Below are 24,525 nucleotides of genomic sequence, written 5' to 3' on the forward strand. Positions count from 1 at the left end.
ATTGATCCATCCATCCATCCATCCATCCATCCATCCATCCATCCATCCATCCATCCATTGATCCATCCATTCATCCATCCATACATTCATCCATCCATCCATCCATTCATCCATCCATCCATCCATTTATCCGTCCATTCATCCATACATACATTCATCCATCCATCCATCCATTCATCCATCCATCCATCCATTTATCCGTCCATTCATCCATCCATCTATCCATCCATCCATTGATCCATCCATCCATCCATCCATCCATCCATCCATCCATCCATCCATCCATCTATCCATCCATCCATTGATCCATCCATTCATCCATCCATACATTCATCCATCCATCCATCCATCCATTTATCCATCCATTCATCCATCCATACATTCATCCATTCATCCATCCATCCATCCATTTATCCATCCATTCATCCATCCATCCATCCATTTATCCATCCATCTATCCATCCATCCATTGATCCATCCATCCGTCCATCCATCCATCCATCCATCCATCCATCCATCCATCCATCCATCCATCCATCCATCCATCTATCCATCCATCCATTGATCCATCCATTTATCCATCCATCGATCCATCCATCCATTTATCCGTCCATCCATCCATCCATCCATCCATCCATCCATCCATCCATCCATCCATCCGTCCATCCATCAATCCGTCCATCCATACATTCATCCATTCATCCATCCATCCATCTATCCATCCATCCATTAATCCATCCATCCATCTATCCATCCATCCATCCATCCATCCATTGATCCATCCATCCGTCCATCCATCCATCCATCCATCCATCCATCCATCTATCCATCCATCCATTGATCCATCCATTTATCCATCCATCGATCCATCCATCCATTTATCCATCCATCCATTCATCCATCTGTCCATCCATCCATCCATCCATCCATCCATCCGTCCATCCATCAATCCGTCCATCCATACATTCATCCATTCATCCATCCATCCATCTGTCCATCCATCCATTTATCCATCCGTCCATCCATCCATCCATTTATCCATCCATCCATCCATTTATCCATCCATCCATCCATTTATCCATCCATCCATCCATCCATCCATCCATCCATCCATCCATCTATCCATCCATCCATTGATCCATCCATTTATCCATCCATCGATCCATCCATCCATTTATCCGTCCATCCATCCATCCATCCATCCATCCATCCATCCATCCGTCCATCCATCAATCCGTCCATCCATACATTCATCCATTCATCCATCCATCCATCTATCCATCCATCCATTAATCCATCCATCCATCTATCCATCCATCCATCCATCCATCCATTGATCCATCCATCCGTCCATCCATCCATCCATCCATCCATCCATCCATCTATCCATCCATCCATTGATCCATCCATTTATCCATCCATCGATCCATCCATCCATTTATCCATCCATCCATTCATCCATCTGTCCATCCATCCATCCATCCATCCATCCATCCGTCCATCCATCAATCCGTCCATCCATACATTCATCCATTCATCCATCCATCCATCTGTCCATCCATCCATTTATCCATCCGTCCATCCATCCATCCATTTATCCATCCATCCATCCATTTATCCATCCATCCATCCATTTATCCATCCATCCATCCAAATCATCCATCCATCCATCCATCTATCCATCCATCCATTTATCCATCCATCCATCTGTCCATCCATCCATTTATCCATCCGTCCATCCATCCATCCATTTATCCATCCATCCATCCATTTATCCATCCATCCATCCATTTATCCATCCATCCACCCATCCATCCATTCATCCATCCGTCCATCAATCCATCCATCCATCCATCCATCCATCTGTCCATCCATCTGTCCATCCATCCATTTATCCATCCGTCCATCCATCCATTTATCCATCCGTCCATCCATCCATCCATCCATCCGTCCATCAATCCATCCATCCATCCATTTATCCATCCGTCCATCCATCCATTTATCCATCCGTCCATCCATCCATCTGTCCATCCATCCATTTATCCATCCATTCATCCTTTTGGGGTTAATGGCTGCTGGAGCCTATCCCAGCTACTGCTGGGCGAAGGCAGGGACCCTGAACAGCTCACCAGTCTGTCACACAACCAAACTCACATTCATATGATCTAGGGACAATTTTGATGTGTTAATGAACCTATGAAGTCATTGGACTGTGGGACAAAGTTGGAGTGCCCAGAGAAAACCCCTGAACCCACAATAAGAACATGCAAACTCCACACAGAGAGATCCCAGGTGGGATTTAAAGCAGTGCCTTGTCATTGAGAAACTGGGTTTAAAAAAAGAATGAACTGATGTTGAACCAATCTTTACTCAGGGATCAATATCCATGCATGAATGAGTTAGTGTTTTATAGTTTTTCTCAGTCGCTTTAGTACAATTCTCAGATCAGAATGAAATTCCCAGAACTATTTGTTCAATCTTCACATCATGATGTCACTTGTGCACATCATATAAGCAGTTTCTCACTTCTTTGAACAAGTTGCAATTGCTTTGGTACATCCATGCAAATGATTATGTACAATTCCAAGCCCCTGCCTTATGGAATAAACTCCCAGCTCATGTAAGAGAGGCCGACTCAGTTTCTACATTCAAAGTTAGACTGAAAACATTCCTCTTTGGACAGGCTTATTGTCAGACTAGTTAGTATTCAGAGATTATTTAACTTAATGTTAGTTTGTTTAAATTAAACTTAATAATAACTATTTCTTTTAAAAGGCTGCTAGAAGTTGAAGCTGGGGTAACTATGGTACACTGGGGTTCTGTCCTCTTTCCTTTTTTACTTCTACCCTTCCTCTCCTCTATTCTTGATCATCATTTATCATTTAGTTCTCCATGCCTCTGTTTGGTGCAGTGATTCATGTATTGTCCCTCTTTTCCTCTCCCCTCCTGGGGAGTGGGAGTGCTTCCAGACTCCAGTTGGCTCATCCGTGCTCCAGTTCCTGACTGTTTACCTCGCCTTTGCTCCTGCTCCTACACCTGGCTGTGGATCCTGCCTCTGGCTCATCTCTGCTCTGTACCTGACCGAGTACCTCGTCTCTGCTCCTGCTCCTACACCTGGCTGTGGTTCCTGTCTCCGGCTTGACTCGCGCCTTTGACTGTCCCCACAACCACGGCTGGATGAAGCTCGTCTGCTGGACTTTTATATATGTAGTTGTAGATTTAGATAAGTTAATTCTTCTCTAAGAGTTCTGGTAAATCGCCTGTCCGTCCTGGGGGAGGATCCCTCCTTCATGTGGGCACCCCTGAGGTTTCTTCGTTTTTTCCGGAATCCGTTTTTTTTGGGAGTTTTTCCTTACTGCGAAGGGGGGTCTAAGGGCAGGGATGCCAGTATAGCTTAGTCTGTTTGTTAGTTCATTTTAGTATTTTTCTATTGAACTCTTTGTATTCGTGATCCTTTTGATTTCATGTTTTACTTCGAAGCCCATCGAGACGACTGTTGTTGTGATTTTGGGCTATACAAATAAAATTGAATTGAATTGAATTCTCTGCTCTTTGCTACATTATCAATTGTTTATGTCATGTTGATCAAAATGTATCATATAGTTCACTGTGTAATAGTCTTACTCCTCAAAACTCCTAGTCATTAGTTCATCGTATGAGTCATTAACTGCAAAATGGTTGAACAAGTTGTCATAATGTGACAAACATATTTCGCTGCATTGCAGGAGAGGATATTCACTGTGATGTGGATGAGAATTTGTGGCCTAACATACAGGAACGACAAGAGGTGTAGGAAGACCACACCAATTCCTACTGCACTGCCTGTACTGTTGTACAGAATGTTGTCCTATCTTTTTTTCCCTTTGTGTTACTCTTTGCAGTGGGTTTTTTCTATGTTGGTATGACATGGTCTGTCAACAAATTACAATATGAACAATAAAAGTGTAAATGTGAATCTTGTCCAGTCTCTTGCAATCAAACAAAAAAGGTGTAACTTACATTTTACAATAATTGTCATCAAAACTTTAGCCATAGTTTACATCAGAACCTCTCTAAAGTACACAGTTAAATTGACAACATGACTGAGTAATTTGACTGTCTTGTTCGTAAACAATGACACAAGGACTTGACATTCTGATGGCACTGACATGTTCAATGATATAAAGACTTAGTTTTGAGAGATGAACTAAAGATTTTGAGCAAGTTACAGGCTTTTGCAAGAAATCCATAGTGTTTTGCTGTTTGTACAAATTGTTTTGAGAAATGTACACACGTATTTGCAAACTTCAATTCTGATCTGAGAATTTGTACTAAAGCCACTGAGAAAAACTGTAAATCCTCCAGGTGCAGGTGGATCCTTTCAGGTAGATCCTCTGTGTGCCAGACGCAAATGCAAACCCTCAAAGGAACTTTCTTTCTTTCTTCCTTTTCATCCATTTTTTTTCTTTTCATTTTTCCTCCTGTAGAGCCGTTCTGACACGGTGCCACGCCCCTAAACCCGCCCAGCATTAGAAAACAAACCACTCCCACATCTGTCGCTCAGGGGAGTTTATATGCCCTCCCCTCTTGATGGAGGCTGTGCAAACAGGACAGCAGAGAGGAGCAGTGCGTATGTCCCCCACTCACCCCATGCTGACAGACCCGCAGCCCTGACAACCCTGCGCGCATCATGGATCTGTGGGCGCGTGTGCAAGCTCCTTGCGATTACACCTTTGACTTTTGGAACGACTACCTGGGTCTGTCCTCTTTGGTGTCCAGGAACAGACTCCACATCCCGGCCTCCGGTCCCAACTCCATCACGGAGTCCATCAAAGCGAGCCTGGGCCTGCAGGACGGGCCCCCCGACTGCTGCTGCGCGGCTCCCGGCATCTCCCACCTCTCTGACGATCTGCTTCTGGGGAGCAGGGACTCTCACCTTTACGGGGGGAGCACGGGGGGGCAGCAGGACCTCCTGTCCACGGAGGGCCGGCGCAAGCAGAGGGACAAGCCGGAGCCGCGGGTGTGCGTGTTCTGCAGGAACAACGGCGCGCCAGAGGAGGTCTACGGGACGCACATCCTGAAGACGGGGGAGGGCAGGGTGCTGTGCCCCATCCTGCGCGCGTACACGTGCCCTTTGTGCAGCGCTAACGGGGACAACGCGCACACCATCAAGTACTGCCCGCTGTCCAGGGACCAGAGACCGAGGGGGGGCAGAGTGACGGGCAAGCGGCTGAAGATCTTTTGAGGAGGCAAAAAGACCCCCCCCCCAACCCGCGTGCGTGCTTCCACGAACTCACTGACAGAAAACCAAAGTAGTCCAGACCGACCCATGAACCCCCCCCCCACCCCCCCTACACCTGTGCGCCCTTATAGGGTCGATTAGCTGCCCCTCCCTGAGTGAAACTCAGGCTTCCTACCAAAGGACTGTAGTGCATGAAGGTAATCCTGTTTACTTGTTGGTCTAATTTCTTAAGATGAATGTAAACAATGGGGGGGGGGGTCTGCTGCTCTTGTAAATATTTGGAGGGTTTACAGCAGAGCGTTTCCATGACAACATAAAGGTTCTTATTATGGTCTATTTTTTACTGGAAAATATTTTCACTGTAAACGGTTTGTGAAATAAATGCTTTTTGTGATCATCTGCAGTGAGGAGGACTCTCTGCATCTTTGTTGTCATGACAAAAAGCTTTATTTACGAAGGGCGCCACCTTGTGGTCAACGTGCTCCGTTGCAGTTTCTGATTGTGATGAATTTCATCAGAAAAATGGTCTAAAGGTCATGAAATCAGAATTTCCCACTTTTGGAAGCCCAGGAACAGAAGAACCCTTTTTGAAGCTGAAACAAATATGATCATCCTGAATCTCCCTTTCATCAGAGCAGAGGACGGCAGGGTGAATATCTGATGAAGCCCCCCATACCCCTTGTGCTATCCTAGGAACTTTAACGTTGGGAGTTGGGTCATCTAGACCCACTGGACAGTGCTCTGAACCTTTTTTCTTCAATGATTTGTGATCTTCACTGGTGTCCATGGATTACATGAAATCTTTCCACCTTTATCCACCTTTGTCATGGTAGGGAGAACACGTCAATGGAAGGGGGGGTCATCTAAGATAGCACAAGGGTTACACAGCCAATTTCATGCATGCAAACCACCCCCAACGTCTCTGTTTAATTCAGTTTTATTAACTGTGTGCACAAAAAATTAATCATGTTTATTGTCTGTTTATCAGCAGAGTTTGCATATTTCTACACTGAAATCAGTTTAATTGAGCCCAACTCCAGATTTTTGCAGTTGGTGGGCTTTTCTGTGCGTCATAATTCTTTATTTCAGTATCACATTTTTGGAAAGGATTGAGGCAGCTAACACAGTTGGCTGTGTGTAGGACTACTAGCCCAAGGTTGGCTCAACCGAGGTCTGATCTGGATCATCAAGTATAGGGTTTGGGAAGGTCGGGAGGGGAAGGGAATCTGGCATGCCAAACCACCTGTGGTGACCCTTGACCCTATGCATAATGTGAGCAAAAACGTATTGGACAAGGTTTTCTGTTTCTGCTTCCATAAATGTTCCAGTAAATGATGGTGCCTTGAAAGGGGAGGGGGGAGGGGGGGCAGAGTGACAGGCAAGGCAAAAAGCACCCCCCCACCCACGTGCTCCCACTAACTCACTGACAGAAAACCAAAGTAGTCCAGACTGACCCATGAATGCCCCCACACCTGTACATACCTGTAGGGTCCATTTTTAGAGTGATCTGGATTCAGACTTCACCCCACTTCTGGTGACAGGAATTCAGTGATGTGCTGTCAGGTGAGGCAAGTGAGCCACGGCCTCACCTCTCATTGTGATAACATAGAGAAAAGATACATTTTCAGTTGACTCGACACGTTTTCCAAAGTTTCTGAGGTCAAAATCGCTGAATTTGAGTGTTGCACGATCACAGACGGAGCGGAAACTCCCGGTGAGGCTCCGGAGCGCTTTGCCTCATGTCTAATGGCAGGACTCAATTTACAGTGACGTGCAGTCAGAGCGCTGCTGTAAGTGCAGAGAAAAGGCTGCTGGTTAGGCGAGCCTCACCAAGGGGCAGATGTGAGCTGACAGCTGCTTTGTAGCAATACTGGTGCATTACCAGAAGTAGTTCAAGCTCCTGGAAGCTTCCAGAGGCAACAAAGGTACCCCAGCCGGCTCTCACTCTACCACCTACAACAGCATCAGTGGAGAGGTCATTCTCTGCATCAAACAGACTAAAACCATAAAGTAGAAACAGAACAGACCAAGGACGTCTTTCTTCATTGGCCATAATCTCCATTGAGAGGGAGAGACTCATTTAACTAATGAAAACTTTTTCAACAGGGTCATAGAGCTTTTCGTGGAGAAGGATCGGCGCATGGACTTCATCTACAAGTAAAAATAAGGTCAAACATGGTTTACAATTTTAAAAAATAACATCGGGGTAAGTGGGAAAAAAATGTAAGTGTTTGAAAAATACATTTTAGGCCCAAAAGAATTATATTCATGATCATTTTCACAGACAACATTTGATAACACTGATTAAAGATCCAGAAGTTGAAGTTGGAAAAACTTCCTAAGGGTCAAAATGAAAAGTGTGCTGAACACATCTGTATACTTTCATTTGTTTACAGTACATATGAATAATCTATACACAAGAAGAGTGTTCTATCCATGTCTATAAAAGAAATATTCTCTGTAGGACAAATATTTTCTTGTGTGTATTTTATAAGCTGCTTGGTGCTGTTGGATGAATGGTGAAATATTTAGTTCTTGCAATTGTAAAACTGAATCCAGAAGAGTCACTTGTCAAAGTTTGACAGGTGACGTCACACACCACCACCTGATGACGACCCTGATGAAGGTGGAAGGCATTCCACCGAAACATGTCGGTACGTTTTACATTACAAAACAAACCAGTGTCTGATAAAAAATAATTTAAATTAAAGCCGCAAGCGGCGTTGTATGGCCCGCAGACGCAACCCGCCTTCCACGCCTTCCACGCCCAACTCTACGCACCACCGCCCTCACCGCCTTCACCGCCCTCACCGCCCACTTTTGATGAAGGCTAGTCAAAACTGCATATGCTAATTATGCTAACTATGTTAGCTATGCTAATGTGGCTAATAGTGCTAGCATAGCGATCAGCATCATCAACTGACTCAGAAAAACACATTACCTAAAATGCTAATTATGTTAACTATGCTAGCTATGCTTATGTAGCTAAAAGTGCTAACATTGTGTTCAGCATCATCAACTGACTCAGGAAAAAACATTTTCTAAAATGCTTATTATGCTAACTATGCTAGCTATGCTAATGTGGCTAAAATTGCTAGCATACCGATCAGCATCATCAACTGACTCAGAAAAACACATTTCCTAAAATGCTAATTATGCTAACTATGCTAGCTATGCTAATGTGGCTAAAATTGCTAGCATAGCGATCAGCATGCCAGCCGCTCATACTGCATGACTCAGAAAAACACATTCCTCCATTGGTGAGAGCTATATGTCATAAGTTGATAAAAAAATAACTTTTTCCAAAATGGCGGCTTTTCTGTTGATTTTATCTCCATAGTAACCATTTTATGTTTTGGTCCCCTCGGGAGGACGAACATATTGACGTCAGTTTCGGACAAATCGGTAAAAGTAAATTTTTTGTTGTCCTTAGCAACAGGGGTTTATGTGAACCACGCCCACATTCCTTATATGTCCATATCCAGTGTTTTTCAATGTATTCAGTTTCAGGCATTAATGCATGCATTCAATGTTCACTGTATTGTATTGAAATGCATGGGAGTTATAACAGTGCGCCACTTTGCTAGCTTGCCACGCGCACGCCGTTCAAAATCTACAAAACGACACTTTTAAACAAAAGTGTCGTTTTCCCATATTGTCAAAAAACACGAAAATCGCCATTTCTCTGAGTTCGCCACAAAATGGCCGCCAAGCCGTAGGTCGTGTGGCCATCCCATAATGATTTCAAAACTTCTTTGGGATATCTCCAACACGCGTGTTTTGGTTTCGTTGCTCTATTTCGAAATATTTTTTTTTGGCCCCATAAAGAGATTTCGGCCCATTCATTTTTTTTACGGGAACGCTCGCTGTGATGTCATCGATTTCGGGGGGGTGACGTTCTCTTTGCCGAAAATTCATTTTCAATTTATCCCAGGTGTGTGCCAATTTTGGTGAGTTTTCGGGTATGTGGCGGGGGTCAAATTTGAGCTCAACGGATCCGTTAGAAACGGGAATAATAATAATAATAAACATTCGAAAAACAATATAGAAGTTTTTGCGGTTAGGATTTCCTATGTATTTCAATGCCGCCTGTCTTTTACTATAGGCTGGGCATGTCTTTTTGGCTTTAAACCTGTCTTTTGAGGGCTTTTTGGGGATTTTTTGTGTTTTTGTCGTCATTTTTGCGACTACAATTTTTACGTTTTTGCGTTGGTGTTGTGCGCGTGTGTGTGTATTTTTGTTGCGTTACACAATTGTCGTGTTGTTTTGTGCTTTGGGCGACTTTTGACCCCATTTTTTGGCGTTTTGACGCGTTTTTTTGACGTTTTGGACCTTTTTGAGTGTTCGACCCTCGTACCAGTTACAATATGGTCCTTGCACTCTGTGAGTGCTGCGGGCCATAATAATAAACATTCGAAAAACAATATAGAAGTTTTTGCAGTCAGGTGGCCTATGTATTTCAATGCGGCTTGTCTTTTACTATAGGCTGGGCATGTCTTTTTGGCTTTAAACCCGTCGTTTGAGGGCTTTTTGAGGCGTTTTCGTGTTTTTGTCGTCATTTTTGCGACTACAATTTTGTCATTTGTGCGGTGGTGTTGTGCGTGTGTGTGTGTATTTTTGTTGCGTTACACAATTGTCGTGTCGTTTTGTGCTTTGGGCGACTTTTGACCCCATTTTTTGGCGTTTTGACGCGTTTTTTTGACGTTTTGGACTTTTTGAGTGTTCGACCCTCGTAACAGTTACAATATGGTCCTTGCACTCTGTGAGTGCTGCGGGCCATAATAATAATAATAATAATGAAACGAAGCAGAAACAATATAGAAGTTTTTGCAGTCAGGTGGCCTATGTATTTCAATGCGGCCTGTCTTTTACTATAGGCTGGGCATGTCTTTTTGGCTTTAAACCCGTTCTTTGAGGGCCTTTTGGGGCTTTTTTGGTTTTTTGTCGTCATTTTTGCGACTACAATTTTGACGTTTGTGCGTTGGTGTTGTGCGTGTGTGTGTGTATTTTTGTTGTGTTACACAATTGTCGTGTCGTTTTGTGCTTTGGGCGACTTTTGACCCCATTTTTTGGCGTTTTGACGCGTTTTTTTGACGTTTTGGACTTTTTGAGTGTTCGACCCTCGTACCAGTTACAATATGGTCCTTGCAGTCTATGACTGCTGCGGGCCATAATAATGAAACGAAGCAGAAACAATATAGAAGTTTTTGCAGTCAGGTGGCCTATGTATTTCAATGCGGCCTGTCTTTTACTATAGGCTGGGCATTTCTTTTTGGCTTTAAACCCGTCTTTTAAGGGCTTTTTGGGCATTTTTGTGTTTTTGTCGTCATTTTTGCGACTACAATTTTTACGTTTTTGCGTTGGTGTTGTGCGTGTGTGTGTGTATTTTTGTTGCGTTACACAATTGTCGTGTTGTTTTGTGCTTTGGGCGACTTTTGACCCCATTTTTTGGCGTTTTGACGCGTTTTTTGACGTTTTGGACTTTTTGAGTGTTCGACCCTCGTACCAGTTACAATATGGTCCTTGCAGTCTATGACTGCTGCGGGCCATAATAATAATGAAACGAAGCAGAAACAATATAGAAGTTTTTGCGGTTAGGATTTCCCATGTATTTCAATGCGGCCTGTCTTTTACTATAGGCTGGGCATGTCTTTTTGGCTTTAAACCCGTCTTTTGAGGGCTTTTTTGGGCATTTTTGTGTTTTTGTCGTCATTTTTGCGACTACAATTTTTACGTTTTTGCGTTGGTGTTGTGCGTGTGTGTGTGTATTTTTGTTGCGTTACACAATTGTCGTGTCGTTGTGTGCTTTGGGCGACTTTTGACCCCATTTTTTGGCGTTTTGACGCGTTTTTTTGACGTTTTGGACCTTTTTGAGTGTTCGACCCTCGTACCAGTTACAATATGGTCCTTGCACTCTGTGAGTGCTGCGGGCCATAATAAGCTGACTCCGGAAGAGTCTGTGCCTCACCAGCCATCAACCTCACTGCAAGTCACTGCAGGAATCGTTCACAGTCTGCAGAAATGTCACTCTTGCTTTTGGACAGAAGATTCATTTGAATTCAATCAGTTTATTTATAAAGCAGCAGTTCCCAACCCAGGCTGTCTGAATCCCAGAGAGCTTTATTAGTTATGATTGTTACAATCAAGAATAAACTCAGATTATCTAAGGGCAGGGATGCCCAGTTTAGTTTAGTCTGTTTAGTTAGTTCAGTTTAGAATTTTCATTATTGAATTCTTTATATTTATGATCCTTTTGAATTTATGTTTACTTTGCAATTACCAGAAGGGAGCCCATTGAGACGGCTGTTCTTATGATTTTGGGCAATATAAATAACATGGAATAGAATTGAATTATCCTTAACTGTATTACAAACAGTCAGTATAAGTGACCAACAGGTTACAAGGAAAAAAAATTCAGTGTCATCCTCGAACTGAGAAAACAAAAGGCAACAGTGGAGATAAACTCTCTGTTATAATAGAAAATTAGAAACCTCCAGTAGAACAAGATTCATTCAATGGAGGGGATTCAGTAAGGGGGGTGGGACTAGATAAAGGCTAAGAGGACATGGTAGCAGTTTGCAGAAAAATCAAATCTGGATGTTAAGTCCAGTAACCTTAAGTAGTTTTTCCACAAGAAATAAATAAATAAATAAATAACGTCCACAGTGCAGTGTGATTGTGTCATGGTGAGTCATACGTGTTTGTAATATTGAATTATGCTTGTTTGTCATTTTAAGTAATGCATAAATGAAAGGATGGGTCATTCATGTATTAAACACCAAATCATGCTTGTTTGGGATGCTGAGTCATGATTGTTTGGGGTCCTTTTCATGCATGTGGGCTGCATGGTAAAAACATCTCTGTGTCTTTGTTACTGAGTCATACATGAATGAAGCACTTACTCCTGCACTTTTGGGATGCTGAGTCATGCATGTTTGGGATGCTGAGTCATGCATGTTTGCGATGCTAAATCACAGTTTTTTGGGATGCTGAGTCATGCATGTTTCTGATACTAAATGATGCTTGTTTAGGATGCACATATGTACTACTGAGTCATGCATGTATGTGGTTGTGGATTTGCCCCAGAGTCTGCAGGTGTATACATTACATTCCTCTCAGAGTCATTTGATGGATGCTGTGCTGCACTGCACTGACTGTGGCAGCTGAGAGAGTCTTAGCACCCCACCCCCTCCTCCCTGAATCAGCGCTGCAGAGGTTTGCTATTGGCCAGACAAATGCTGACAGACTCAATGTCCCTGTGAAGGGGAGCAGCCTGCTCTATAAAAGCTGCAGATCTGCAGCATTGCTGAACTGGTGCAGTGCAAAAGCACTCGTCATCCTCACCGATGGTGTGCAGAACAAGGGGGACATAAAAAAAAATACAACATTCTTTCTTGAAAATCATCCACCACAAAAAATTCATCATGAGCTTCGATTCCTTTTACTCCTACCGACGCCCCTGGAATGGCTACAAGAGCTCATGGACATCAAAGACCTCCATATCTTCACCTCTGCTCTCCTCATATCGAGCTCCTCCAGCTGGGAAGAAGATCTTGAGGTTGGTCTCCTCCCCCCTCCCAGATGCCTCCCAGAGGATAGACCTGGCTCAGGCCAGCTCTCTTAACACAGAGCTGCTGGGCTTGCGCTCCCAGGAGAGAGAGCAGCTGGTGGACCTAAATGACCGCTTTGCCTCCTACATTGAAAAGGTTAGGAACCTGGAGCTGCAGAACCGAGCCCTGCTGGCAGAACTGGAGGCTCTGAGGAAGCAGAAGAACGACCCATCCCGCCTGCAGCTGCTTTACGAAGGGGAGGTACGAAGTCTGAGAGCCATGATTGACTCAGAGAACGGGGAGAAAATGAGGATGGAGGAGGAGAGGGACTACCTGCAGAATGTGTACGAGCAGATGAAAGAGCGACACGAGGAGGAGGTGCAACGCCGGCTGGAGGCGGAGGAGGCCCTGGAGAGGGCCAAGGAAGAGGCGGGCCGGGTTGCTGTCTCTGCCTGTGACACAGAGGCCACTGTGGCCTCTCTATGCAACGAGGTGGTTTTTCTGAAGAGGGTCTTTGCTGAGGAGCAGGCGGAGCTGGAGGCCCAGGTGCAGGTTGCCAGTATCAGCGTGGACGTGGAGGTGTCCAGGCCAGACCTCTCCTCCGCCCTGCGAGACATACGGGTGCAGTATGAGCGGCTGGCAAACAAGAACATGCAGGCTGCTGAAGAGTGGTACCACAGCAAATTTGCAAGCGTGGCAGAGATGGCCAGCAAAAACAACGAGGCAGTGCACGCCATCCGGGAGGAGACCATGGAGTACCGGAAACAGCTGCAGTCCCGTTCCTGTGAGATCCAGGCTCTCCGCAATGTCATCCACTCCTTGAATAAGCAGCTGGAGGATCTGGGGGAGATGCAAGCCAAAGAAGTGGATAAGTATCAGGTGAGAGGTGGAGAAGAACTTGTTTACGGGTGAAGAGGTAAAAAACACAAGATGGAGATTTTTAAAGTTGAGAAGTGAAAGTTGTAAAAATTCCAGGTTAAAAGTGCAAAGGTTTCAGACAAGAAGGGAAAAGAGGAGAAGTACACGGTGACGGGAAGAAAAATGCAGAAGCAGATGAACTGTCCATTTGTCTTTGTCACAAGAACAGGCAGATGGCTGGATCCAAAGGCAGCAGGTTTATTAGCTCAGCTAAAAGTCCACAAAGCTAAATCAGGGTCAGGCATCAGATTATCCGAGGAGTGACAGGGATCCAGGCGAGAGTCAGGGCAGGCGGCAGTCAAACTGAGACAGAAACAGGGTCAGGAGACAGAAGATCAGGTCCAAATATAAGGCTCAGTAATGAAGGCAGAGTGACACAAACAATACTTCACACTAAGCTTCACTCAGTGCAGTGTTTAAGTAAGCTGTAGTTGAGTGAATGAATGAGTCAGGTGTGCGGCATCCAGGAAGTGTGCGCTGGGGGTGGTGGGAGTTGTAGTTTGGCTAGAATTCTGGGGACGGCTCCCACCGGTGACCAGAGGGGGAGACAGAGCTCTGACTTCTGACAGTCTCTCTTTTTGCCTTAGTCACAACTGCCCTTACGGGTGGATACGGTCTGTCTCCAGATAACAATGGGTAAACCTGTACAGGGCACGCAGGTGGACCAAATGAAATATTAAGGTTGTAGACCACTCAGTGAGCCTGCAGAGCGAAAATGTTCATGCACGTATGAGTCCTTGTAGTGAACACTTATACGACATGCACGAATAAGTGAGGTGGAAGCAGGTGAGAGGTGTGAATCGAGCAGTTCACATGATAAGTGTGTGAGCCTCGCGTGCAGCCTGACTGTTAGAATTTAGACGATCAGAGTGTAGTTTGTGTGGGTATACTACATGCGTCTTGCTGACACCTACGCATCACCTGTACACCTTGTGCGTGCAGCATTTGTCAGTAAGGAGGCACATCACCAACGACTAGATTGTGGCGTAAGGGCAGCGCATGACAACATCACCCGTTGGTCACAAGTGCGTGTAACTTCCATTACCTTATAAATACTTCACGATGCATTCTCATGCATGACAATTGTACATTCTATTTTAATGCTGTCCCTTAAGGTGACCACACAAACCTCAAGGAAACTGGAAGACACATCTGTGCTCCCCTTAAGATGCAGCCGTTCTTTTCTACGAACCACAACAGGCCTGGACAACCCAAAAACCTCCAGCACCCATATGGGACCAACCCCCAATAGGAGTGCATGTGACTAGTGCTTTACAACAAACTGTCAGAGTATAACACAATGGGAAAAGAGAGGTGAAAAGACATCACATCACAAGACATGCCCTTTGGTCAGGTGTGTTCATATGTGTTTAAGTGCTGTGGCGTGAGTGGGTTGGGGGTCCTTGAATGACAGACGGGGCTATTTTTACCACTTCAGGGAAATATTCTGGAATTTCAGGTGTACTCAGGGGTGTTCAGGTGGATTCAAATACATTTGTTGCATTAAAGCGAGATCAGACGTGTTCAGGTGGTTCTTGTGTGTTCAGGTGCATTCAAATGTTTTAGGTGAGTTGAAGTGTGTTCAGGGGCTTTCAGTTACATTCACATGTGGGTAAATACATTCAGATAAATGTTCAGGTCCCAAAGATGGGTACTTGGACTTGAGACAAGGACTTGAGTTACACCCAAGTATCACATGCAGAGACCTGACCTCAAAGACTTGGGACTACAGGTTTGGGATTTGGGAAGAATCCCAATATTTTTGACTATTGGTTGCAGAAGCACCATCTGCCTGTTTCTGTGTCCCTATAAGCTAAAGTACCTTAACGATTTTTGACAGTAAAATGTTATGTTTGTCTGTACATTTTTAAAACTTGAGACTTGACTCTGGCTGGCTGTCAGACAGGTTCAGGAGTGTTTAGGTCCCTTAAGATGGATTCAGATGCGTTTAGTTGTATTGACTTTCCCACCAATGTGCATTCAGGAGTGTTCAGGTGTTTTCAGTAGCCTTCAGGTGCATCTAGGTTTGTCATGGTGTAGAAACCTTTATCTGGGTTTAGATGTGTTCGGTTGTGTTTAAATGTGCACTCGGGTTGGTTTATCTGTGTCTTGGGGCATCCAAGGGTGTTTAGGTTTGTTCTGCTCCTCTTAGATGTGTTCAGGTCTCATCAGAAAGTGACTGAGGGATCAGAGTTTTGTGAAATCTGCAGGTTTTCAGCATAAGAGAAGACAAATGTATTTTGTACCAATACAGATATTTTTATTTTCAGATTAGGATTGGTGAGCTGGAGCGGGACATCACCAAAGCGAAACAGGAGATGGCCTCCTATCTAAAGGAGTACCAGGACCTGCTGAACGTGAAGATGGCCCTGGACATAGAAATCACTGCATATAGGTAGGCAGAAATAAAGAATTTCTATGAACTGCCTAGAAGGTCTGACCGATTCATTTGCCCTTCTTCTCAGGAAACTTCTGGAGGGGGAAGAGATTCGGCTGACCTACCCCTCCATTCCTGCTCTGGCCTAAAACTTGCTGGAATAAACCTGTATTTTTCATAAACGCTCATCCCCCTCCCATTCACCCCTAAGGAGAATCAGATTAAACATGAACTCATCTTCAACAAGACACCAGCGCCCTTGTTCCCAACAAGAGGTCCACCAGAAGTCCCCCTTATTCTACACACGCTCCCGTCACTCAGAAATCTGCGGCCTGCACTGCATTAGTTACCCAGAGGAGTGGCGGGGAACGCTGTGGTTTGCCTGTGGTGCAGGTTAAGGTCCATGCAGCAGAGGAGGCCGTCCCACGCAAACATTTAAGCAAGTGTTTGTGAAGGACTGAAACGATTTGCTTTCTCTCAGTATGTGGACTTCATCTGCACCACCTTAGAATCTCTTTCTTATGTAACCTCTCCTTTCTTGCTTCTGCAGAGCAGTTAAGTGAACCAGCAACCCTAAACTTTCAGTTTTTCTTCTCTTAAACTTCCTCTTCCACAGAATTTCACGTCCAAAACACAGAGCTGTGATTCAAAAGAGTCTCAGATCTGCGTGAATGTGCGCATCCTAAACCTGCTCATCTCCTAGCTGTGGAAGATTTACTGTTGCTGGTTCCTCTTCTGTCTCCAGTCCTAATAAAGATAAACCTGAAACTATTTCTGCTGTTGGTTTTTCTGTTGAAGAAGCTTCAAAGACAAACTGTTCCAAACTCAAGTGAGATGCTGAGCCGTGATGACCTGAACCTGCCGAGGATTGATCTGTTTAATTATCTGATTCATGCTTTTTAGATGTTTCTGAGAAAAGTACAATTCTCCAGATAAAATAGTCATGTGATATAATACCAAACATATAAAACAAATCACATAACACATAGTTACAGAAAATGTGTCTATCGTTTAAGGGGAGAAAACAACAACAGAGTGAAAGTCATCCATTTTTATAAAATCCCTGTACCCCTCTAGGGAAAAACCGCGTCCTGGCTACTGTTGGGCCACACAAGCACACTTTAGATCAGGGGGTCTTCAGCTGAATATGGTCCAGTTAGAAAAAATGTCTTTAAGTTAAAAAATGATGTCTAAATATTTAGTGTAATATATTTTTAAGTCTTTGGTGTTGGTGGCACATCTGCATGTAATTAATATCTAACTCTCACTTCAAATGAATTCAGCACATTTTAAAACTTTTTGACAGTATTTAATGTCGCATAACATAAAACACAAGGAACTGTGCGCCACACACAGACACGCACACACACACAGACACGCACACACACACATACACACACACGCACACACACACACACACACACACCCCCACACACACACACACACATACACACACACACACACAACAGGAGCACTACCAGGACAACTGCCAACATCACCAAGTAAACTAGATAAAGGAGGATCCACTAGCCCTCATTGGTTTCTTCCACAAACCAAACACCTCCTTGGAAGAATATACATTTGAACAAATGTTTGAAGGTTTTCGGTCTATCAGGGCTGCATTTCAAAACTGGAAAGTTCCTGCTTAATTCTGCCTTTCTGCACGGAAAATTCATAAATGTCCCTTTTACAAGTTTCCTCAGTTCAGAAATATCTTCAGCAGGTCGGCAACTTTATTTGACTGAATCTTCATTCTCTGTAAAATGTTTGCGCCTGGTTTAAACTTAGACTTTGTGATGAAGATTTTCCCTTAATGAGACTAATAGGACGCTAACTTCAGCCGCGTCCAACTTTTAAGGTGTGACAGATAAATAAAACGACACAACCATCAGAAAACCGGTCTTTTCTAAATATAATATAAACATGAATTCATAGTGTCTGCATCTTTATTATTGTGAGATTATGTGAAACATTCGAGAGTCTGTCGCCACATTTTATGCAGGGTGACTTGGTACGTGGAAACAACTGTGTCCATCCATCCATACGTTGAGTAAAACTCCTGGTTTAGTCTGTAAATAGTAGCTTTATGTTTCTTTGAAGTTAAAGATTTTTCTTCAGTTTCCTCACTCTGCCTAAAAACTGGTAACTGCCTAAAACACAGCAGCACTCCCTGTGCTGGTTCCCAGCCCAGATAAAATACAGGGTTGTATCAGGATGGGTATCCGAAGTAAGACTCCACCTGATTTGCCATGGCGATCCCATGAGGGGAGAACTAAATGCATGGATTTAAATCTTTCATTTAAAGAAGCTGGCTTCTCCAAAATCCCAGTATGTAAGTAAATAGTGTAACACTTTTCTGAAGCAGAAGACAGGAAAGAGTGGTGAGAGGAAATGACTGTCAGGAAGAAGATTCTGGAAAAACTTCAGGAGTTCATTCACTCCTATTATCACCTCAATGACCATGAGAGACAGGACTGCAGACAGAATGAGATGAGGGACAGATTCTGCAGACTCTAGGGAGGAGCCTGAACTGGGTTCGGAGTTTTGGCAGGCAACCCTCATTTGCATCACTAGGTTACCATGACAACAAACTCCTGCTAACAACTATTGAGCATTGTGAATTTGGCCAGGATTCACGCTCAGCCGGGTTCTTCAAACTGACCCCAGTTCACCTGTGAATTCAATTTTTTACCGACAGGGGGCGGTGACAATTCCTGACTGTCGTACGTCACTTCCGCAGGTCAGAGGTCACCCATGTTACAGATGGTGAAACGGTGAGCGCGTAAGGGTTCACTACGTCCTGACCAGTCGTTTACTGGACTTTCTGATACCCCATAAGCTTCAACCGATTCATCTGGACCGGAAATGTTCCACGTCATCGCCCGCAGGAGCGCGCCGGTGACTCGGCTGCTCCTCGCGCCGCGCGGCGCCGTGCTCGTGGAGAGTGTCCGCGGCCGGAAGTCCCGCGGTGACCCGGTGGCCAAATCCAAAGAGGGGCGAATAAAGGTGCCTCCTCCGGTTGACCCGAAGGAGATGGTGGTCCTGAAGGAGAGATTCACGGAGTACCAGCTGATCCTGAGGGCGTTACGGTATGTGCAGGACCGGTTCTGGGAGTCCTGTGGTCCAGATCCTGGGTCAACAATGTTCTCTGTTGTTGATTGAAGTTTTAATCCGGCTGTTATGAAAACGGGCTTTTATTGTGAAAACAAGACAAGAGGCTTGTGTGGACTTCCGCTTTTTTATTCTGATGGAAAGACACAAGTTTAATTGATCCAACCACTTGGAAATGATTACGTCAATTGGTGTGATTGTTCACGTTAGGCTCACTAAACACTAAATTTATTTAAAAAAAACTGATATAGAGGAGCTGATGGGGACTATAATCAGAGAAAACGTGATTTTTCAGGAATTTTCTCTTTGAACCATTACTTTCCACTAAAGATCATTATGACCAAACACAATGTAAGCCTCATCTGTGATTGTAAATGTATACGATACATTAAATATCATTTATAGATACATTTATACAATTCTTAGATGCATAAGCAGATGAGCCCATTTGGTTTCCACGGTAACATGTTCTTCTGGTCCACAGCAGGTTTATGTTGGTGAATCCTGCTGCACGGTTTAAATGCTTGATTCCTGCACCACTGATTGAGCCTTCAGAAATTTTAGACTGAGTCATGTAAACCCTTGTGCTATCCTAGGCACTTTAACGTTGGGAGTTGGGTCATCTAGACCCACTAGACAGTGCTCTGAACCTTTTTCTTCAATGATTTGTGATCTTCACTGGTGTCCATGGATTACAGGAAATCTTTCCACCTTTATCCACCTTTGTCATGGTAGGGAGAACACGTCAATGCAAGGGGGGGGGGGGGGGGGGTCATCTGGACCCCATAGGATAGCACAAGGGTTACATGTATGTAACTTTACTGTTTCTGCAGACTCATCCTCAGCAGAACCCCCCCCCCTCCCCATTTGAAAACTGTATATTTGTGTACTTTAATACACAGTTATTACGACAAGCAGGCTTTAAAGTGAATCAGAGGATTATTTTGAATTAAATGCCTACATTTAGAGGAGATGTGAAGTTACGTTAGTTCCTCTGTCATTTTTCCTTGAACAGGTTCTTGAATTGGGCCCGTTTGTTGGTAGTTGTCATGCCAACGGTGCCGCAGCGTACAGTGGACCATCAACAGAAACGTTCTGTGTGCGTTTTGTTCAAGGTTCTTTGTGAGTGACTGACCTCAGGCCAGTCCAGAAAAATAAGGTACATTAGACACTGAACAGTCCCACATTTTTAAAAAGTATATAGATTTTAACTGCCTGGGATCGACCCAATCCATGTGTTGGGCCACCCCTGCTCTAGATTGAACATTGATCATCTGGATCCTATATGAAGCAGTGTTACAGCAGCAAGACTTTTTGATTGACAAACTACAAGCTCCTGGACCTTCTGACTGAAAGGTCTTCATAGGGTTGTGATGACAACAGGAGTGACAGACAGGCTGCAGGTGAGGATGTGTGACTGAACCTGAATGTCTCCATCAGGCTGGAGTTTAAGGAGGAGGTTCTGCGGAAGAAGTTTGAGGAGGAAACGGGCTCGCTGGCAGAGGAGAGGGCAAGGCAGGACGCAGAGGAGCACCGCACTCTGATGCTCTGGAACCAGGAGGAGAATCTGCGCCTCCTGAAGGCCAGGTGAGTCCAAACGTTTCCCCTAGGAGGGACAACCGCCTCCCAGGCCTCCGTTTCAAACCCTGGCCTCCCTGCTTCCAGGGTGCTGAGGATCCAGAAAGAGGAGGAGGAGGCTCAGCGCACCAAGATGGAGGCTGTGATGAAGCTGGAACTGCAGCAGGATGAGTTCATCAAACAGAAGGAGCAGCAGGTTTTACAGCTGCAGGTATGAAGCTCTCCAAGGTCTTTGTTGTGTGGGGAAAATCTGCGATTTTCACGCTGACCGTTGGTTTCATGTCTACCAGGAGGAGGCGAAAAACTTCATCACCATGGAGAACCTGGACCAGCGGATCGAGGAGGCCCTGGACCATCCGAAGAACTACAACTTTGCCGTGGACAGAGAAGGACGGGTGGTCCGGCAAACTGTGGTGCAGTGATGCGTCCCCAAGGAGGAGCAGGACTTCACACCTGAGGGGGGCGGGGCTTCTGAAAGTTTTACTCTGATCCCCTGAGGGACCCGATGGATGATCTGTGAGGGGGGGGGGACCTGCCCCCAAGGACGCCCCCGCCCTTCTTCAGAGCTGTCTTCACCAGTTTGACAGAAAAGACTGCAAAGATTAGATCAATAAAGTTTTGACTTTTTGTAAAACCCGGATGTGTGTTGAGAGACCGGATCGGCCCAAAGCTTTGGAGCTGAGCTTGTTGTGGGGTGGGGGTCACAGTGACCCACTCCTGTCCTGCAGGTTCCTCCTCTGATGGGGTGGGAAGGTGCAACAAGTTGTTGGGATTAAGAGGATTGCTTTCATTTCATGGAGAGCTGGGATTATCATCAGATTATCCCGCCTCTGCAGGATTCAAACCCATCATAACCCTGCTTGGGGACGGCCTTGTGGACACACCGTCCAGCAGAACCTGGTCCGGCTCAGGGCCCGCTGTGATCACATGATCAACCATTAAAAACCTATTTATAACCAAAAAGTGTGGATTTAAGACTTTTTTTTTAACACAGGACTTGGTTTGGAATTAAACTTGAAATCTTTTCCTCAGAAATCCTCTTAAAGCGTGATTGTCGTGAGGAGAAATGCAGACAGGCGTGAGCTTGGATCTGCAGCGGTTAAGGTGGGGGGGTTCAGGTCAGGGAGGGGGTAAAAGCAGCTTCTTGAGGATCTGGAAAAACAAACTCTGAGACACAAAGAGAGAGTTCAGCCTCTCCGATGCTGAGTCGTCCCCCCACCCTCAGAGGTTTATTTGTGATTACATCCGCACACACAAGCTTCATGAGTGAGCTGCAGCCCCCCCCCCCATGCCCCTCGACATGGAAAATAAATACTTCAGAAAAATGCTGCTGTTTGTTCATCCAACATTTTCAGAAACTCTGAGGAGCAGATGATGAGGGGGGGTTTCCATGATGGGGGGGGGTTCCTGTGCAGATCTGCCCCAGACCTGCTCAGCACCGGAGTGCAGTTCTACAGAAAAGCGAGCCAGGCTTCCTCTGACGGTTACTGAAAGCAGATGTGGTTATAAAAGCTGGATAGGGAAGCGAGGCTTTTAACCGGAAAGACCAGCGCTCGGCGTGGAGCGGCACGTTCGGGCAAATGCGCCGTCAGATGGTTAGGAAACCTTGTTGTTGAGCTGTCCGGGGTATTTCTCAAATAACCTCTCTGCCTCCTCGCTGAGAGCCCCACCTGCAGAAAAGGACAGACGTCAGAGCAGGCTCCTCCCCTTCCCACAGACACCCCAGACTACTGCTCACCCAGGTGGCAGTTATGGAGCCAGATCCGGTGGCCGTCGTACTTGCAGTTGCATTTCATGGCGTTGTTGGAGAAGTCGCTCTCGGCCACCTCGTAGTTGGGATTAATGACCACCTGAGGGGCACAGAGGTTCAGTTCAGGAGCAGAAACCCAGAGTTGGGAGAAGGAGCTGGTCGAAAAGCAACTGCTGAGGCGCGATTCAAACAGTCCCATCGACACGACTGAAGGTCAGAGCCCAGAGGAGTCAGACCTGAACACCCCCACACCACCACCTTTCCACCCAACACAAATCGCCTTAGGTTCAGTTCTTTTCAGTGATAGGGGGGCGGCCTTCCAACAAGCTTACTCCTGATTAACCCTTGTGCTATCTCAGATGACCCCCCCCCCCCCTTACATTGACGTGTTCTCCCTACCATGACAAAGGTGGATAAAGGTGGAAAGATTTCATGTAATCCATGGACACCAGTGAAGATCACAAATCATTGAAGAAAAAAGGTTCAGAGCACTGTCTAGTGGGTCTAGATGACCCAACTCCCAACGTTAAAGTGCCTAAGATAGCACAAGGGTTAAAAAGCAAGGGGTTACCATAGAAACAGTGACTCAGACGGCCTTGCACCAATCACTGCTCATTAACGTTGCCCGGATCCAACATGGCGGCCTCTGTGTTGCAGGAAATGGCGACTGAATTGATTTCATTGTGTTGGTGCTGGACGCTGGTCATTTTCTATGGATGACATCACACTCGCTCGGTCCAGTTCTCACATACAGTCAATGTTCTGCTTGGATTTGACTGACTCTTATTATCAAGACCAGAAAACAATGGCTTATGACCCAAATGTCCTAAAATTTCAGAGGAAACCCCCAGTGACAGAAACCAGAGAAGAATTAAACAAAAGAGAATTAGAGGATCGATTTCCTTTAAGGAAATGTCTGTTTTTTAAGAGAAAATTTTGTTTCTGTTCTGTTTAAAATTAAAATTAAAATGTAAAAAACAACATTCAGTTTTAGTCTGTCATATTTGGTGATAAAAAAAAACGTTTTTCATCACCAAACAAATCTGATTGAAATGTGAGAAATCAATGAGAAATCTGATCCTTTGGCAGTGATACTCCGTCCTGACAGGAACGGCTCTTCTCAAAGTAGTAGAAAAAAAAAGAAAAGAAAAAAACAATGTGGTTACTATGGAAACATGAAACTATGCTTTGATATACAGGCGGCAATGAGCATGTAAACATTCAACTGAATTCAGAGTTCATGCAACCTCCAATGCCCCCACCTGTCCTAAAAATAATACAGGAAGCATTCAGAAAAGAGATTTGAAGGCAAAAGTGTGCACTTCACCATGTCACCACCAGGGGGTCCGATTCACTGAAGCGTAGAAAGGTCTACCTTTCCTCAAAAATAATATTAATAAACACAAATGCACTGTGGCTCAACGTCTTTTCTCATTTCTTTGGGTAGACTTCGAAGAATTGGGGAGATTTTTCGTTCATTTAAGGCATAGATTTAAACTGTGGGTGTTTGTTTGTTCCATCTGTTTCTCCTCAAGAAACAAAAGGAGAACCGTTGGGGTTTCAATTCGCCTGCGTGTGGATAAACAGCATTAACCCTTGTGCTATCCTAGGAACTTTAACATTGGGAGTTGGGTCATCTAGACCCACTAGACAGTGCTCTGAACCTTTTTTCTTCAATGATTTGTGATCTTCACAGGTGTCCATGGATTACATGAAATCTTTCCACCTTTATCCACCTTTGTCATGGTAGGGAGAACACGTCAATGTAAGGGGGGGTCATCTAAGATAGCACAAGGGTTATCCATTCACTGCAGACAGACGTGAGAGTGGACCAGCATACATCTACAGCCCACAGTCTCAGCACCGTTTACCCACAGGGCTGCGTGCTGAGCCCCCTGCTTAACACTCTCAACCCCCACACCTTTGGGCAGTGTTTCTGGACCCTGGTCCTCGAGGCACACTGTCCTGCATGTTTTCCATGTTGCTCTGCTTGTGCACACCCGATTCATCTCATCATCAG

At 44.9% G+C, this 24,525-nt stretch overlaps 4 protein-coding genes across 7 annotated transcripts in view; 3 read left to right on the top strand and 1 right to left on the bottom strand.

The window, feature by feature from the left end:
- Positions 1-4,580: 4,580 nt before the first annotated feature.
- On the top strand, positions 4,581-5,622 carry nanos1a (nanos1). The gene is made up of 2 exons (NM_001122908.1): positions 4,581-5,224; positions 5,474-5,622. The coding sequence occupies exon 1, from the start codon at positions 4,670-4,672 to the stop codon at positions 5,222-5,224; it is 555 nt and encodes a 184-aa protein (NP_001116380.1). The 5' UTR covers positions 4,581-4,669; the 3' UTR covers positions 5,474-5,622.
- Positions 5,623-12,514: 6,892 nt separating this feature from the next.
- On the top strand, positions 12,515-16,837 carry LOC101160521 (neurofilament light polypeptide). The gene is made up of 3 exons (XM_004082789.4): positions 12,515-13,650; positions 15,960-16,084; positions 16,155-16,837. The coding sequence occupies exons 1-3, from the start codon at positions 12,646-12,648 to the stop codon at positions 16,213-16,215; spliced, it is 1,191 nt and encodes a 396-aa protein (XP_004082837.3). The 5' UTR covers positions 12,515-12,645; the 3' UTR covers positions 16,216-16,837.
- A 1,966-nt stretch (positions 16,838-18,803) lies between these two features.
- mrps26 (mitochondrial ribosomal protein S26) lies at positions 18,804-21,718 on the top strand. The gene is made up of 4 exons (XM_004082791.3): positions 18,804-19,155; positions 20,618-20,764; positions 20,843-20,966; positions 21,046-21,718. The coding sequence occupies exons 1-4, from the start codon at positions 18,932-18,934 to the stop codon at positions 21,175-21,177; spliced, it is 627 nt and encodes a 208-aa protein (XP_004082839.1). The 5' UTR covers positions 18,804-18,931; the 3' UTR covers positions 21,178-21,718.
- Positions 21,719-21,935: 217 nt separating this feature from the next.
- Positions 21,936-24,525, bottom strand: part of loxl3 (lysyl oxidase like 3) — a 29,490-nt gene continuing 26,900 nt past the window's right edge. For all 4 annotated transcript variants that reach the window (XM_011490791.3, XM_011490790.3, XM_011490792.3 and 1 more), the window contains 2 exons: positions 22,494-22,605; positions 21,936-22,425 (listed from right to left, as the gene is read on the bottom strand). In XM_011490791.3, the coding sequence (XP_011489093.1) occupies positions 22,352-22,425; positions 22,494-22,605 (186 nt within the window). In that variant the 3' untranslated portion in view covers positions 21,936-22,351. The remainder of the gene's footprint in view (positions 22,426-22,493; positions 22,606-24,525) is intronic.

Source organism: Oryzias latipes, chromosome 22, assembly GCF_002234675.1.
Source record: "Oryzias latipes chromosome 22, ASM223467v1".
Taxonomy (NCBI): Eukaryota; Metazoa; Chordata; class Actinopteri; order Beloniformes; family Adrianichthyidae; genus Oryzias; species Oryzias latipes.

Coding starts and splice junctions, on each gene's coding strand:
- mrps26 (XM_004082791.3), top strand. CDS start 18,932: ATGTTCCACGTCATCGCCCGCAGGAGCGCGCCGGTGACTCGGCTGCTC. Junction 19,156..20,617: donor CTGATCCTGAGGGCGTTACG/GTATGTGCAGGA, acceptor TGTCTCCATCAG/GCTGGAGTTTAAGGAGGAGG. Junction 20,765..20,842: donor CTGCGCCTCCTGAAGGCCAG/GTGAGTCCAAAC, acceptor CCCTGCTTCCAG/GGTGCTGAGGATCCAGAAAG.
- LOC101160521 (XM_004082789.4), top strand. CDS start 12,646: ATGAGCTTCGATTCCTTTTACTCCTACCGACGCCCCTGGAATGGCTAC. Junction 13,651..15,959: donor AAGAAGTGGATAAGTATCAG/GTGAGAGGTGGA, acceptor TTTTATTTTCAG/ATTAGGATTGGTGAGCTGGA. Junction 16,085..16,154: donor ATAGAAATCACTGCATATAG/GTAGGCAGAAAT, acceptor CCTTCTTCTCAG/GAAACTTCTGGAGGGGGAAG.
- nanos1a (NM_001122908.1), top strand. CDS start 4,670: ATGGATCTGTGGGCGCGTGTGCAAGCTCCTTGCGATTACACCTTTGAC.